General features: G+C 33.3%; 1 protein-coding gene across 4 annotated transcripts; it reads left to right on the top strand.

Annotated features, from left to right (window-relative positions):
* The first annotated feature begins 5051 nt into the window (after positions 1 to 5051).
* LOC105335871 (uncharacterized) lies at positions 5052 to 17141 on the top strand. Of its 4 annotated transcripts, XM_066069006.1 has the most exons (7): positions 5053 to 5224; positions 6198 to 6537; positions 8879 to 8927; positions 10943 to 11050; positions 11846 to 12056; positions 12944 to 13089; positions 16096 to 17141. In XM_066069006.1, the coding sequence occupies exons 4-7, from the start codon at positions 10949 to 10951 to the stop codon at positions 17041 to 17043; spliced, it is 1407 nt and encodes a 468-aa protein (XP_065925078.1). In that variant the 5' UTR covers positions 5053 to 5224; positions 6198 to 6537; positions 8879 to 8927; positions 10943 to 10948; the 3' UTR covers positions 17044 to 17141. The 4 variants fall into 4 exon arrangements, with proteins under 4 accessions (XP_065925077.1, XP_034329537.2, XP_065925078.1 ...); XM_066069005.1 differs by lacking the exon at positions 8879 to 8927 and having other exon boundaries at positions 5052 to 5224; XM_034473651.2 differs by lacking the exon at positions 6198 to 6537.
* Positions 17142 to 18709: the final 1568 nt, after the last annotated feature.

The raw sequence follows: 18709 nt of genomic DNA, 5'->3' as shown, positions 1-18709 counted from the left end.
ATGCAATTTGTATCAAAATGCTTTGTTTCTTAAGTTTTGTTAATAAAGATGCTTACCTTGATAGTTATCTTCAGTTGATCATGCACGATATCATATTTTGTATACCTATAGGGGCCTTCGATGTTTCCGAGCCCGATCTTTAATATCCCACTATAATGATTAGGTACTATAAGTAGGGGCCCGAATCTCAAAATTAAGAGATGGCCACATCATCATATTTTCACAGTGGTAGTGGTATACCACTAGCAGATGACCCTGAAAATTTCACCCCCAGGGTAGGGGCTCTCGATATAAGTATCCCTGTATACAGTACATTGGTCATTTGAGGGAGTAACATCTTCGCTAAACAAGAGTGATCACCCTTAGCTAGCGAAGATGGGGAAGCAATTATAAACAAAATTTTAACAAATTCTGAACAATTTGTCTTTTTCAAATGTAAATATAAGAAATAAACAGCAATGTTTAAACGTTCATCGGGATATAAAGTTGGTTGGTACGTGATCAAATCCTCTGAGAAGCCGAGATTCACAGGATTTAATCACGTGACCAACTAAGTTCATATCCGGGTGAACTTTTTAACATGCCTTGCAAGTAATTTAAATGAAGCGGCGCGTATGAATACAAAACAACAACAGCAACAATATTCAAAATGGATGCGCCTTCTGCTGAGCAGAGCTGAATCTAATGTATTAAACACTAATAGAAGGTTTAAAATCTGAACCGACTGAATTGATAAGGAAAGGGAAATACGAGAGCTAACGAATGAGGACATTTCTTCAACGATAGGAAACAGCTGTAACTTGCTCTCATTTGGATGAATGCTCACATTTATTTTATTCACTATATTTACGGTAATTTCCAGGAATGTTTTTTTAAAGGGGGCGTGGCAACATCATTCAAAAAATCTTCGCAAGCAAAAAGAAAAAGAAATTCCCAAAATCAGGGAAATTTCTAATCCGGGTGAAGAATATGGAATGCTCTTTAGCTGCTCAATAGTGTCTTTATTTTCACTTCATTTTATTACATGCTCTCGGGGGATCCATTTTCCTTATATGATCAGGAAATTTTTTTTATACGTAAATTGATTTTTTTTAAAACGGGGGAGGGGGGATTCTGTAAGAAGTCATTTTTTTTATGTAAGTTTAAGAAAAATGTCTGCTGCAAGAAAAGAGGAAATAAACTGTAATGTACATTATGTTAAAATCTTTATTATTCAACAACATTTTATCCGAGATAAATTCTATGTATAAATAGATAACAAAATCTTATGAATTATGAATAATGAAAATTTACTGGAAAAATAGGCATGTTTATTTTATTCTGCATTCAAATTCATTTACTTTACGTCGCTACTTTTATTTTTTTTGTTTTATCATAATTCATTATTTTATCACATGCTGCGATCGCCCCAACGGTCGCACCGTAATACATATTATTTATAAAGTTGTCTTTGTTTGATGACAATCAAACAGACAAAACCTTACATTTTGTTGAAAGTGTTTATCTTGGAAATACCCGTTCTATAAATAGTGTTTAATCAGAACAGATAAGAAAAGTAGATTCGGCAAAAATTTTATTGATGCAGGTATCAAAGAAATTTTTCGACCACCGAGAAGCGCCGATATCTTATCAAACTAATAAATATTAAATGATTGAAGAAATGAAGATAATAATTTTTCTATTGATCGACGTATCAAAGAAAAAATTGACCGGAAAACTTCATCAATGCGCGTAGCGCATTGATGAAAAAGTTTTCCGGTCAATTTTTTCTTTGATACGTCGATCAATAGAAAAATTATTATCTTCATTTCTTATCATTTAATAAAACATTTTCAAATAAAAAAAATGTGAAGTGTCATTGATCAAAAATGTAAATAATGTAAATGAAGCGGTGCGTATGAATACAAAACAACAACAGCAAAAATATTCAAAACGGATGCACCTTCAGCTGATGCAGAGCTAATGAGCTGAATTTAATGGATTAAACACAAATAGTGAGTTAAAATCTGAACCGGCTGAATTGAAAACGAAAGGAAAATACATGCGATAGCTTGTGATATTATTCACTGTGCATAAAAACTCGTAATAAAACTAGTTTTTATGTGAGATCGCTGGAATTTGCAACTGGACCTAACCATCTAAGGAAAGGCGACCGAGGACGAAAATAGCTGATATGTCGACAAAGAATAGTATGTATAAGCGACTTTTGTAAACGTTGTGGTAACTAGATAGCCAGTGATGTACTTAAATGGAATATCTGCAGCTTGGAATGCGCCGAAGAAGTTGATGAATTACCTATAGCTTTTCTTTACGACGCTTATTCTGATGATCGATCATGTACGTGTGTAAATTTAAAAATTATCGTTACCAAATTCGAACAGCAGTGTTACTGTGAAAGTTTATAGGCCTATATGTTCGTTATAATATTCCTGGAAAAGAAGCAGCCAGCCTCGCTGTAAATGTTGATTGATCTCAAGCAGACGAAATCGTGAGAAGACGCTTAATTTTTTATTTCGTGAATCAAATAATGTGTTTTGTTTATTTTTGAAGGTTAAACTTTCAAGTTTTTATATTCACAAGGTTGCATTTTGTTTGCTGACAATAAAACAGACACAACTTTACTTTTTGTTGACAGTGTTTATCTTGGAAATTCCCGTTCTATAAATAGTGTTAGATCAGAACAGTTGAGAAAAGTAGATCCGGCAAAAATTTTATTGATGCAGGTATCAAAGAAATTTTTCAACCAATCAGAAGCGCCGATATCTCATCAAACGAATAAATATTAAATGATGTTCAATTCAATTCAATACTTTTTCATGACGTCACAATGATCGTAGCACGCGCTTATCGCTTGTCGGTTGGATTATTGTAAACATAAAAACTTGATAATTTTAATAAATTCAGAGCAATTTGATTTTTTCAAATGTAAATATAAGTAATAAACAACAATGTTGAAAAGTTCACCGGGATATGAACTTGGTTGGTACGTAATTCGATCCAATCTTCTGAGAATCCCCTCGGGCATTTTTTTTTAAAAATTGTTATTGATAAGAACAAACAAAATATACAAAAACTTCAAGCGCAATAATCAGAGTATAGACATATTGTATAATTCCTTAATTGTTTATATAAAGGTTGTATATAAATATACATGCTCCCATTGAGATTCACTTTTTTTTTTAAAAAGAAACTTTTTTCTAATTAATTGTCTCGAAAGCATCATATTATAGTTTACTTAGAATACTCTTTTGTCATCGATTCGTTGTATAATTTCATATTGTTTATGAAATGAAATACAAACGGCAAACATATTTAAATTTGTATGGCTTCGACAAATAATGTTTGCGTATAGTATATAGGTATACCTGTACCGATTACATTGATGGTAACCTACAACGTACCAACAAAACTTCATGATAAACGTGATGACTTCAATTTTTCTACTTTCCTTAGTTATGTAGCAATTTACCATCATCATCTGCATGTGGATTTTTTGTCTCTCAATTAATTTGATACGCAAGGGCATGCTTTACGTATGAACAGCTTCTAAAGCGAGGCAAGCTACTCAGTACTGCCAAACAAGTTTAATAAAATAGGACTACCAATAGTCTCGATTGAAGACATCTTTACGTAAGTTCTATGGTCGATACAACGACCTTGTCACAAATACAATCTTCCTCTGGGTTGCATGCTGACTTATTTTCATAAGTATTGGTAGACCATAATTACTCACCTAATTGTCTAAGAATTTTTCCGGTTTTCTCGATTATGATAAAGTGCACAAAGCGAGTGTGACCGGTCAGCAGAGAATGTTCCCATCTCCATGCCACCTGATCCTACCTCTAATTTTATTAGAGGTCCGTGTTTGCTCTGCTTTCGTATTGTATTTTTTCTTTGGACTTTTGATTTTGGTCACTGATTTTGATCACTGTCCGTTATCACCACCTGTCATACAGCTTCATTCTGGTGCATAGGGCTAGTGAAATGAAAAAAAGGTATACAATATCATTTTTCTTTAATGTATATCTTTAAGAGCATCGACAAAATAAGAACCAATTACATTCCAAAAACATTAATAGAATTCACTAGGTAATTCATAAAGGCCAATTGATTTATCATGTTTCATGCAATTAACAGCTTCCGTGCAATTCTCGAACGTTGGAAATTTATCTAGCATATATTTATTATCCTCCCTTATTAATGGTACCTAGATTTCCGATAAGTAATCACACTGCGCTTCACAGGATTTGGTCACGTGACCAAACAAGTTCATAATCCGGTTCGTTGTACATTAACATATTTTTTTTTAATTTTGTCTACATTATTCATTAATACACTTTTCTTTCTATGAAATTCTTTTTTTAATCACATTAATAGAAGAGAACAAATAAAGGCATTGTGCCTGCTGTTCGATCCGATTCTATGTCTTCTTATTTACTTGAATATTAAAATACTTATTAAATTTGATTAACCACATTGATGAGTAAAGGAAAATACAATTATAGCAGTGATTTTAAATAGACCTAGATCTAATTTCATGTTTCAAAGTTCACGATGTTCATTACAGCTAAAACCAAGACAATTAGAATCTATTATAATAGTTTTTTTAAACAACTAATGGTTTATGTGTTCTGTTGGTCCGTGTACACGTACCGGCTGTTTGTATCAGAACTAGGGAACATAATAAACATTAAATTAACGGAATGTAATGGCGATATATGTCATCTGGTGATTTTTTAATGGTCAAGTGCAAGCATGTTGGGCACATAAACTCGAGAAAATGTACAAGGTGTTTTATTAACAATGTCATTTACACCACTCACAACTCGTGCTTTCTGAGCAGAGATGGCAACTTTCGCAGGGTTGGCAATATTTGTAAGTGCCTTATGTGTTCTGTTGGTCCGTGTACACGTACCGGCTGTTTGTATCAGAACTAGGGAACATAATAAACATTAAATTAACGGAATGTAATGGCGATATATGTCATCTGGTGATTTTTTAATGGTCAAGTGCAAGCATGTTGGGCACATAAACTCGAGAAAATGTACAAGGTGTTTTATTAACAATGTCATTTACACCACTCACAACTCGTGCTTTCTGAGCAGAGATGGCAACTTTCGCAGGGTTGGCAATATTTGTAAGTGCCTTAATTTTTCATATTTGTATGGGGTACGGCCCTGATGCAGGATTATGGGATAGCGAGCCCCTGCAATGTGTGAATAAGGTAAGCCTATATAGAGTTATGAATGTAAATTATATTTTGTACAAAATTTGTACAAAAAATCGGACAAAGTATATACAAAAATATGGTTCAACATATTAAGCATTATATGATAATAATCTGTAAAGTGTTAAATCCCGCGCTTGCGCGGGGTATCATCTAGTACTTCATAACGAGTTTTCTTTCTTTTATCATCATATTATAATCATCATATTAAATTTTAATCACTGATCAATGTGCAATTTTGACATAATCTTTGCCATAACAATTATTTCACCAACATGTAGTTCTGTAACTTATTAAGGCTGGCCTTTCACTACAAAATAACTGTAGATTCCTTATTTTACGCGAGTACTTAATTCCACGATTTAACGGTCTTGCATCAAATCACGATAAATTAGCGAACGCCGAATTTGAAGAATAATTCAAAATAGTTAATATCTGTCCAAAAAATTTAAACGATTTTTTTTTTATCCACGAGATGTGCTTCTTGCGAATTTACGCGAATATTAATTTCTCTCGTATAATTCGGAATTTACAGTATTGACCAACATAAAGCATAAACAGTGACATATCTAAAACGGATGCAATAGATATAATATGCACATTACTAATGTCACTTATGGCACTTCATATAAAGATACAAAAGCATACATTGACCTTTAAAATGCAAAAAAGGTTGAATTTAATTCAAAAGTACTTAACTCAGAGAAATATATAATTATAAAAAGTGACTCTCGCCTCTTTTTTCTTTTGTACGTGAATTTTAAATATTGTTTTGCCTACGTACAGTACTCAATGATATACATGTATACATGTACTAGTACTTTTTAAGAAATGCTTCATTCAACCACATTGAGGAGAAAATTCTTATATTCAATAAATTAATTAGATTGAGTTCCATGTTTCAATACGTCCGTTAAAAAACGAAGATTAACTCAAAATTAAAGTGATAAAGTCTTGGTTTCTGTGCTAGGTCCTGTTTCGTTGCTACAAACATGCTGTTGGGGACATAGTTACATGTAACATGATTAATATCTGGATCTACAGTACATCATAGTAATAAATGACATCTAGGTCACGTGACCTTTGTAAGGACAAGTCTCAATTTGATGGACAAGAGAGAATTCAACGGGACAAGGTGTTTTATTGATAAAGTGTCAGTTACACCACACATAACTCGTGCTGTCTGAGCAGAGATGGCAACTTTTGCAGGGTTGGCAATATTTGTAAGTGCCTTAATTTTCCATATTTGTATGGGGTACGGTCCTGATGCAGGATTATGGGATAGCGAGCCCCTGCAATGTGTGAAAAAGGTAAGCCTATTGAATTACTCGGCATAATCACTTTAAAATAGACTGACACAAACATCCATTCACTCACTCATCTTAATGTTCCATTATAGAAGTATTTATTACTAAATGTACAAGTAGAAGAAATATGGATGATGCTTTTTAAGCAATGAAGGATGGTTAAAAAGAATTTATTAGAATTTATCAAGCATTCTCCATCTTAAAGGAATTTTTTATCATATCTCATATTAGAGGTATTAGACTTCTTTTTTAAGGAATGATATACATACATGTTTAGATTTTAGTTTACTTATTTGTTATTTGCAGATCAGAACTTTTTTATGTTTCGAATCGTTACTATTTTATTAACCTAAAACAAAGACAAAGTAGGCCATCTTTGAATTTAAACTTTATAATATGAATTAAATTTATTCTTAGATAGATTGATATTTTACAGGCAACTAAATACATTATTTGCCGACCCCTTCCACCAACCAATTCAGTGTAATTTAGTATTTATAGTTTTCTAGATAGTTGCCGAACATAGAAATATAAAATTCTGATATTCAAACCGACATCACGCTTGCAAGTGATGGAAGATGGAATGGCATTCCCATATGAGAAAGACTTTGCTTTTTATTTGATCAAAAAGAAACATAATAAATTCCTTTTCTTTCATAATGTCGATTTGAAATTAAACCACAAATTCTGCGATTAAACAATTTTTGTTCCAATGTCATCACTTTTGTTTGCAGGTTTGATTTTGTTAATTGACTTCTTTCCTTACTATCAATTAATGAATCACGAATTACATTATTTACTTTAATTTCCGTAGAATGGAACAATTTACAATATTATTATCGCCAAAATCATGTCTTTTTTTCATATATCTTCTCTTGCATTCTTAATAAATACAATACTAGTATACACCAATAATATGCATTTCAATATTCTTTACATTGATTGAAAAATATAACCGATTATTTTCCAAATCTTTATTAGTTATTAAGTCATTAGCTTGAATATTTACCGAATAGACACAGAAAAGGAGATTGTAAAGACTGGACCATTTACTAAGACATACGACACTTTCCGACACTTTCCGAAGTGTTCTCATACACATATCGGTTGGGCGGTTTGCTGCAATTACAAATCATCTGTGATATATACACCTCAGGCAAATATTCAACAACTTCAGACTGATGCTCATGACAGGTTCATTGTCCAAGACCTGTTAACAATAGCAAGCGTGAAAGTGAAGATTCTGCAATACTGTCTGGTGTCATTATTGTTGTCTTCGTAATTAGAAATATAAAAAAAGACACCATTGTTTTGGTTATTACCAAGGGTCCTCGACACTCTCGTCTCTTTTATTTTTTATGACAGTACGTCACACCTGGGCGATTTCAACTCAATTTTAAACTGTTTATATCCTCATATTTGGATAACAGTGGGTCTTACTACGGTCTACTAACCAGCAGGTCGAATAAAATAACGACTTTTGTTTTTTATGAAAAGTATTAATTTAGTTACTGTAAACAATTTTTTTTTTCGCGGCGACTTTATTCCGCGATTAACTGCCGATAAACTGGTTTGCAACGACTAATGTTCGCGACCAAACCTTCTCCAGACCTGTATTGTAATAAAAACTATAGACAAAGGATTGGTTCGCGGCAAGAAATAATTGCGACGACAAGGCTCTCGCTAACCCCGCGAAAATTTCTTGCACGCGAATGAAAGTTGGTTTACAGTATTTTTTCTTTAACATTTTGACCTTTTATCAGCCATTTTCACGTCAAACGTAACGTTCTATAATTCCTTAACTGAAATGAATATAACACCGTATGATATACAAGACTTTTTCCATAAGAGCGGAGAACCCTTCGTCAGCTATTAATTACGAGGGCTTAATGACTGTGGCCATTTTTAGGCTTTATCACAAAGATAGTTAGACAAAGATACAAGAAAATTGTTAAATTTATCATGAAAATTATTGAATTTTTTCTTTCCTAAATAATATTTATGACCAAAATAATCATATTTAAGGCAAATTTGATGGTCAATTCATTGACCATTTCGCCTCATTAATCAAGAAAAGTAAGAATGTGAATAGCAGTTACCTGTCATGAACACCATTTTCGTCATCTGTTGTGTTCTGTCCTCACTCTCTTTGTTTGACCGTTGTTGTCGTTCGTCAGTCTTAACATTGGAATGGTAATTCTGACTGTAAATGGCAAAATCGAAATACATGTACATATGTAGATTACAATGTAAGTTTATGAAATACAATATGTTCGTATGTATGTAAATTTGTTTGTACGTTGTATGTATGTATGTATAATCCTTTTCTTTTCATGCATTTCAGTAAAGGACAGGTGACACAATTACAAAAACATTGACCAACAAGTTGAATTGTGAGTGGGATACAATTTCTGCAAAATTGTCCTTACTACTCCCATCTGTTTCACAGCTATTGCTGAATTACTGAGCCGATAAGACGCGTGACCTCAATATGCATATCTGAAGCCTCTGAGATCGGAAACCTTCGGTGCGACGTAATAGCCGACACACTGCCCATTCGCTGTATCTTTCAACCATAGGGATTTCTGAATTGCTCTTATCTAAAATCTGAAGTCATTAACTTTTGCTCATTGCTTTTAAAAGTTTGAGAACCCAGTACATAAACAGAGTTATTCTAAGCTTAGAAACCCCATTTCTGTTTCCTCAGCAATTATGAATAGGAGTAAAAATTGTGACCTGTACTGTTAACTTTTCATTGATCTATATACTTCATGCTGGAAAAAAAATGTCAGATGTAGGATTTGTAAAAGATAAAAATCATCAAAACCATGGATCATTGTTTCTGAAGAAAGGATTTTGTTTTGTCAACACATAGTAAGTGATATTGTATAGAGACTTTTAGTAACCATGAATTTCACTGGATCTTAATCCCTAAATAAACCCTAATTAAGTTAATTGGACTTAATAAAGGATTTTTTGATTTAAGAAGTATTACTAGAAATCCTGGTACCTGTAAGCAAATATGTTTGTAAATTTCTTTAGTTCCACAAAATCAGGGGTCTACCTTAATCTCAATTCTAATAACCGAAACATCTTTTAATTTCATTTTTTAATATGGTATTTGATCATGTTTGTTTATTGAAACTACATGTATATTGTTCATAATCAGTAAAGACTGAAACAGTAGTTTTTTAACATAGTATTCAGGTTTTAAAAACGTATTAATCTCAGACTCCTTGAATTTTATCCAAATGTAATTTGATCTTTTTTTAATAGTTTATGAAGATCATTTTTTGGTAGTACTTCTGAGTTGTGTATAATTTATTCTCTATTGATCAAACCTAAAAAAAAAAAAAGGATTTATATGTGATACAATAAAAATCTAACTCATCGTGCTCCCAGTTGAGTTTTTTTTTTAAGAAAAAAAATATTTAGATTAATATCAACTTATTCAAATCAATGTTTTGGATCTGCAAGATTGGATTAATATGCATATTCAAACAATATATTTCAAACTTTACTGAATACTGACAATCTGAACAAGTGGTTGCCTGTCTGGCTGACAGAATGATAAACTGCAATAAATGATTATCAATCACAGAATCTTCAGATTCATTCTAATTTAATTACTTTTTTTCAATTCCTATTACCACTATCTTATTTACACAAAATTTCTCAAAAACTCCATTAACCAATAATACAACATGTAATCTTGTACATTCTATAATCTTACTACTTTGTTTTCAGGAGAGGGTTCATACACTAAACTTTTCGATAAAATATTCTTTTAATAAATTCACTTTAATCTGATAGTGCAATCTGATAGTGCTTTATTTCAAAATCATCATTTGCAACACAAATACACTATCCTGTACGTGTAAATAAATCCTCGTCCATTGCTCTGTTTACTATGTAGCCGATAGCTGACTATGTCATCATTGACGAATAATGCACAGGGGTTTCTTATCTCATTAAAGATCGGCAAAACTCGGAGATCTACTGCAGCTGGGATTTTCAGCACACTTAATTGAGCTGTGTGTTCTTATCTGATGCTAGTCAAATGGAAAAATTGTTATAAACTGATTTATATTTATCAAAGAAAATGTTTTTAGAAGAAATGATTTTGTGTCACCTGTCCTTTAAGCTTTTCTCACGCAATTTATTCGGAATTTCAAACGTTTTGGAGTTTTTTCTTCAATTTTTGGCTTCATTTGTAAAAAAGTAAATGCCACAGTTTACTTGTTTGCCTTTATCAATTAAAACAAACCAATGAAAGAGAGAAACACAGTAAAAATGAGAAAATTATTATAAATATCTGTGGTCCAAGATATTTTAAAACAAGTGGTCTGCAAATCAAGTTTGACGAAAATTAACATGACAATTTTTTAATGATATATTTATATTCAAGGAATTCATGCAAGGATATCCAAGAATAAAAGGACCCAAGTCGGTACATGACCGCATTGCTATAATTGGTGCCGGGCCCTCAGGATTACACATGGCATACGAGTTAAAGGTACATAATCTATTACTTTATTACAACTGCACTACACTGAACAAAAGTTTTAAGTGTTCACCCAATATAATGTATTGAATATGTGAAATAAACACATTCGTTTGTCTTGCCGTCACGCTGTCTGAGTTCCATCTAACTCTCAAGTGGTTAAGAAGATGTAGCGATCTTAAAATCTGGCTGTGAGACGAGACCTTGCCCTATGTTGAATGTCATGAACACTTCCGCTTGGTTGAGTTTTCCTCATAGCCCTCGGATAGTTGTTTGTTTGTTGCTAGAATTGACAATGCACTTAAATATTGAAAAATTATATTAAAATAACTTTTTATGCAAATTGCCAAAATTAATACTTAAAACAGAATATCGACACGGAAAAGAACTAAGAGCTATGTTTTTCTAAATTGTCATTCTGGACTTATCAAATGTTTTTTTTTTATTTCATACTGTAACTAAAGACTAATGTCAATCGAAAAAAAGTTGCCATTAAAATTTGGTACGTGCTGAAATACACTAATTTTCTTGTTTTTAAGTTTCGTTGATTTCAATCTGTTGGTTTTATTTTTTCTGGGCTTTTGTTGAGAAGACGTATCGATTACAAAATGCTGAAAATATCAAATCACTTTATTTCATAATTTTCGAATTTTTCTATTTACCAGAGTGAACACTTAGAAGTTTTGTTAATTGTATGAGAGATGTACGTTATTTATATGAAAAAAGTAAAAAAAAAAATATTATTTGAAAAAAAAACACATGTATTTCAAACCACCCATAATCTGAATTAAGTGGTTGTCATTACAGAAACGGGGTTTCCGGAACATTGTGATATTTGAAAGCCGGGACGAGGTTGGGGGGAAGACGACCTCTAGGCTGTACAGGAACGTGTGGGTCGACCTTGGGACGGTCGGTCTGACAGAGTCCTATGACAAAACTGTGGACCTACTGGAAAAATTCAACACGGGGTTCGAAGTCCGGCCGACACTTCCAGGCGCTACATGGCTGAACAGAAAAGGCAAGATTTTTCTGAGTATTTGCTATCTGTAACGTCTTGGAATAGGGAACTTTAGTCTGTCCCAAGATATTTATGCAGCATATTTGAACCATTTTTAAAACCTGTGAAAGAAGTGCGCTTGAAATCGATGAAAGGAACACTATCCAAGATATCTTCGTTGACACATGGTCATTTTTCACTCGGAATAATTCACAGGAACGGAAACAGATTTCTGTCGGAGATTTTTTAATGGGAAATGTTTACATCATTTTGCCATTCGTAAGTCACTCGGGATACCTCGCACAATTTTTCAACGTTATTATCCGGTACTTTATCTCTTTTGCAATGCAATATCCCTTTAGACTTTTTATTTTTAGCCGTGTAGTAAAACCTGACAAGCTAGAGGTTATGTTTCAAAAAAGAAATCTTGGGTTTTTTTTTCATACAATTGAATGAATATCGTTGAGGCGCAGAGGTATTTATAAATACAGAAGAATTAAAAAAAATGTTCGGCAAAAATATCTTGGCTCAGACGATAAAAAGTAATCATTTAAGGTCATTTATGAAATCAGCGGGCATTAAGTACTTTGTTTCAAACAGCAACTGAGTGTAAATATATCTATCCCATTACTGAAAAGCAGAGCCATGCAAACTTCGCAAGCTCAAACGTGCACACCTTATAAGCGTGTTCTCGACCTGTGTTATCTATAAGGACAATGTTTCAACAAGAACTAATGGTTTAACACAAACTCATATTTAGTGCCTTCAGCGTTTCACGAAAGCGTTTTTTTTTTATTACGTTACGTCGCGTTTTGCTTTGGGGGTGGGGAGAGTAACGTTAAAATCACGTCTCAGCGTATTATTCAATTCTATTTATCATAATCTGGCGTTATTTCTTCACCTCACAGAATACAGACCGACCACTGAAACAATTCCAGTCCCCATTGAGAGAATACAGCAAGCCTCACAGCGTTATACTGTTCTTCACCAATGTTTCTTTGGGACTTACGACAGCGAGCTTATGCCGCGACCTTCTCCTGAAATTCTGAGGAAGGTAAACTGACTGAAAAAAAATTAAGTTAAAAATATGAGCACGAAGAAGATTGACTAATTTGAAAATGTTATCATGGTAAGATGAATTGAAAAAAAAAGAACGAAAAGATTAATTCAAAATTGAGCACCGAAAGATAATTGAAAATTGAGCAAGAAAATATAAATTGAAAAATTAGCATTGAAAATTATCGATGATAAGAGATAACAAGAGGCCCATGGGCCACATCGCTCACCTGAACAGCAGTTCCTTGTAACATTACATTTCGTAGCATATGCTTTTTCTATTTTAAACATTGAACCCCTTTCTGGGGACCCAGTTATGGTCCGAGGTTTATGGTTGGCTTGAACAACATAAATAGTAACATAGGAATGAAAATGTGAAGCACTGCGGTGGGACCGCACGTACACAACCTCAAAAACTGAACATAGCAGAGTTCCATTCAAGAGGAATAACTCTCAGACTGTACAGAACACAAGAAAGATAACTCTTGGTTCCACTACATTAGAGTTTACACAATTTGAGGATCCTTGCATAGTAATCTCACAAACTGTAGCATTATAGTTCTCGAGAAAAACTTTTTAAAAACATTTTCAATATATCTTTCTATGTTAAACTTTGAACCCCTCTTGGGGCCACAGTATTAGTCCAGTGCTAAAGTTTTAATTATTTGGAATCTACATTATTTAAGGATGCTTGCCTAGTTATCTCACAAGCTGAAGCATTATAGTTCCCTAGAAAAAGATTTTTCAACATTTTCCCTCTATATTTCTATGCTAAACTTTGAACACCTCTTGGGGCCCCAGTATTAGATTGAGATCACGGCTTTTATAATTTCGAATCTACACTATTTGAGGGTGCTGACGTAGTTATCTGACAAATTAATGCATTGTAGTTCTCGAAAAGAAGATTTTTAAACATTTTCCATATATACCGGTACTTCTACATTTAACTTTAAACCCATCTTGGGTCTCTAGTATTAGTCCAGGGGTCACTATTTTAAAACTGTCGAACCTTCATTATCCAAGGTTGTATGCATGATAGTAATCTCACAAATTGAAGCATTGTAGTTCTCGAGAAGAAGATTTTTTAACATGTTACCTTTATATTTCTTTAATAAATTTTGACCCCATCTTGGGGCCCCAGTATTGGTCCGGGGGTCACGATTTTACCAATTAGGAATCTACATAATCGAAGGATGCATGCATAGAAATTCCACAAACTAAAACATTGTAGTTCTTGAGAAGAAAATTTTTAAACTTTTCCTTTATGTTTTTTAAAATGTTTAAATTTTGAACCCCTCTTGGTGCCCATCAATTGTCCGGGAGTTACAATTTTTTGAATCTACATTATTTAAGGATGTACATGTATGCATAGTAATATCCCAAACAGTTGCACTATAGTTCTTGAGAAGAAGATTTTAAAACATTTTCCTACATATGTTAAAATCTAAACCCCTACTGGGGCCCCACTTTTTGTTCGGGGGTCACGATTTTTACAATCTTCACTATGTATACAACCTTTTGTGTATGTATTGGCATTTTTGGTGCAGTGGTTCTTGAGAAGAAAATTTTTTAAACATTTTTCATATGTAGTTCTATGTTAAACTTTGAACCCCGCCCGGGGCCCCAGTCTTGGTCCGAGGGTCACGATTTCTACAATTTAGAATCTTCATTATACATACAAGCTTTTGTGTAAATATTGGCATTTCTGGTGCAGTGGTTCTTGAGAAGAAGATTTTTTAAACATTTTCCTAAGGTATTACTATGTTAAACTTTGAACCCCGCCTGGGGCCCCAGTCTTGGTCCGAGGGGCACGATTTTTACAATTTAAAATCTTCACTAAATATACAAGCTTTTGTGTAAATATTGGCATTTCTGGTGCAGTGGTTCTAGAGAAGAAGATTTTTAAACATTTTCCTATGTATTTCTATGTTAAACTTTGAACCCCGCCTGGGGCCCCAGTTTTGGTCCGAGGGTCACCATTTTTACAATTTAGAATCTTCACTATGTATACAAGCTTTTGTGTAAATATTGACATTTCTGGTGCAGTGGTTCTTGAGAAGAAGATTTTAAAAAAAATTTCCTATGTATTTCTATGTTAAACTTTGAACCCCGCCTGGGGCCCCAGTTTTAGTCCGAGGGTCACCATTTTTACAATTTAGAATCTTCACTATATATACAAGTTTTTGTGTAAATATTGGCATTTCTGGTGCAGTGGTTCTTGAGAAGAACATTTTTTAAACATTTTCCATATGTAGTTCTATGTTAAACTTTGAACCCCGCCTGGGGCCCCAGTTTTGGTCCGAGGGTCACCATTTTTACAATTTAGAATCTTCACTATATATAAAAGCTTTTGTGTAAATATTGGCATTTCTGGTGCAGTGGTTCTTGAGAAGAAGATTTTTTAAACATTTTCCTATGTATTTCTATGTTAAACTTTGAACCCCGCCTGGGGCCCCAGTTTTGGTCCGAGGGTCACGTTTTTTACAATTTAGAATCTTCGCTATATATACAAGCTTTTGTGTAAATATTGGCATTTCTGGTGCCGTGGTTCTTGAGAAGAAGATTTTTAAAGACATGCACCCTAAACTTACTGTTTCGCAATTATCTCCCTTTTGAAAAAGGCTGTGCCCTTTATTTTAACAATTTATAACCCCCTTTCCATAAGGATGCTTTGTACCAAATTTGGTTAAATTTGGCCCAGTGGTTTTTGAGAAGAAGTTGAAAATGTGAAAAGTTTACAGACGGACGGACAGACAGACGGACGGACGGACGGACGACGGACAACGGGTGATCAGAAAAGCTCACTTGAACCTTCGGTTCAGGTGAGCTAAAAACGAAGATTTTACGTGATGTCAGATAAAAAAAAAACGATATTGATAGTGTACATTGTTTGCAATTCAACCAACATGAACCTTATTCATAGATACTGATTTAGCTATAAAGTGTATTTTTCAATTTGTTACTTTATTTGAGATTTGGTTTTTATTTTAATTTTTACTGTTAGATTCATGGATCAATAGAGGAATTTCTTCTGAGGTACAACTTGACTGACTTGCAACCGATATTTTATACCGCCATTACACTTAACGGATATGGATTTCTTAACGAGACTTCCGCCATATATGGATTGACATTTGTAACGCCTTCAGTAGTGCAGTCCTTCTTGAGGCCCGAGAGGGGAGCATACAGACTATTTGGTGGCTGGCAGAACCTCTGTCGCGAAATAGCAAGACGTAGCAACGTTGATATTAGGCTTAATATAAATATCAAACGGATTAATAGGAAAAATGGAGTTCAAATAGTGTACGGTAAAAAACACTCTGGGCAGACTTATGTTGACGACTTTGATTTTCTCATTCTAACCCCAGCCATGAATTCTTTATTCAAAGTTGTGGATTTTAATCAGCATGAATTAAGCATTTTTTCTCACCTACGAAATTCGTTTTATTTAAAATCCGTTATCAATTCCATTAGCCCCGGAAGAAGATCTTTTTCTCCCCTCGACACCTACTTGTACGACTTTCAGAATGTCGAGTACAGTGTGTATAGGACTGTTAACCCGCATCAACTCGAGAACAATATAACGGGCGTAGATTATCAGCTTGGATTGCGGGAAAACGTTGATCCCGATGGAAGTCAGTACGAGACAAGTGTGTATGTACAGACTGGAAAATCTAACCCTTGGAAACCAGACGTCGATGCTCATATTCAAACAAAACTATTCGAACATTTGCGAGATTTCAAAAAAAGCAACCCGCAAGTCGTCGAGCAGGTCAAATGGGGATACTACTTCCCAAACTTTCCACCGGAAGCTGCGACTGGAGGTGCATTGTGGGATGTTCTTGATATGCAGGGACATTATAACACGTGGTACATAGGTTCGTCGGTATGCTTTGATGCAATAGAGAGTGTGTTTGAATACAACTACTTGATACTAAAATTGTTTGCATGATTTATTATCCAAGTTTTCTTTTCTTCAGTCAAAATGATTCATGAGAGGTTTTTTTGATTGAAATTATACCTAATAAATTAAATAAAATCAAGATTTAAACATGATATTGTGTTGTTTTATAGTTTTTATAATTGATTGTTGTTTGTTTGTTTGTTTTTTGTTCTGTAATTTGCACTTTTATTTTGTTAGTTTTCTTCATGGGATTTTTTCTGTATTTTTTCTTTCTAGAATGTTTTTTTAATAATAATATATATCTCTTTAATTTTTCGGGTTTATGTATTTATTATTTGCCATATCTAGTAGAACACTTCCTGTAAAATAACGTAAAATTGGAAACAGGTGAGTAAATCAACAATGGTTTTCCGTAAAAAATAGCTTTAAAATATTCGTCTCTACCTTTTCTCTCGTTAGGATATAAGAGAACCCAAGTTTACTTAAAGTGTGACTTTGGTGAACTTTAAACAAGTGAGTATTACTATTATATGACATTCCAAAATTCCACAAAAATTCACAATTGTTGAGACAATTTTTGAGTTGATTGTAATAGTATTTTTTGAATAATAAAAATTCTACTTTAAACATCAGCTTTGTTAAGGTATGACTGATAACCACGTATTGTTTAAACATAATGAAACTTCTATATATTCACAAATAGGGCCAAGCAAACTTTCACATGACAATTCGATCAGATCCTTTTAGCATTAATATCTTAAAAGATATTGAATCTTAACCAAAACATTCTGCATTTGCTTTTCTTTATTCATAACAGACGGCTTTCACAAACCTATGATTATGAATTATAGCATTTCAAATATGAATCAATAGTTTGGAACTATATCCACAGCAGAATTACGTGATGACCGTTTGTTTTAATGAATAACTTTTTAGAAATTGATAATAATTTTTTAATTTAAATCATAAGTTTAATTTAATACAGGTGAAAACATTAATATTCTAAAATTGCAACGCTTTCTACATGTACGATATAATAGCTCATCTTTATTAGTTTATTCCTCCATGTACAAAAGATAGCGTGCATGCATTAAAAGCTTTATTTCGCAAGTTTTGTTAATAAAGATGCTTGTCTTGAAATAATTACCTAGAACATAAATGAGAACATACATGTGTTCATTAAGTAAGAATAGAATACAATGCAATTATTCAATAAGAACTTGCGAAAAATCAATGGGAAAAATAAATGGGAAAATTCAGAGGTGACCGTTGAATCGATCGTAATAAATTAGTAAATTTTTAAAGCTTCTTTGGAAAATGCGTACGTAAGCTACAAGTATTTCCTGTATTTTTTATTGACCTTGAGTAAATATTTTTATCAAATTTAATGACAATATCCGGAACATTGGGCCACTTTAAAGTACTTTGACAGCTAGTAAAAATCAAGTGTATGCGTACAAACCCCCCCCCCCCCCCTTAAAAAAAAAAGCATATACGTATATGTGTGGGCCCCTAGTACCAGTGTTCTTTTTCAGCATAAGACGTCATATTAATTCAAAGAACGTGTTTTCATTGATGAACTCAGTAATGTTGTAATAAATCAAAGCACTGGAATTCCAAGATGGGAGGGGATTTTTTTTTTTTTGGGGGGGGGGGGGGGGAGTTTTTATCAAAATAGAATTTAACGAATCGTCAGTCATATTAGATAACAGAT

The sequence above is a fragment of the Magallana gigas genome, chromosome 8, assembly GCF_963853765.1.
Source record: "Magallana gigas chromosome 8, xbMagGiga1.1, whole genome shotgun sequence".
NCBI classification, from domain to species: domain Eukaryota; kingdom Metazoa; phylum Mollusca; class Bivalvia; order Ostreida; family Ostreidae; genus Magallana; species Magallana gigas.
Note: the sequence above shows the minus strand (reverse complement) of the source record. Positions and strands in the feature narration are given on the sequence as shown.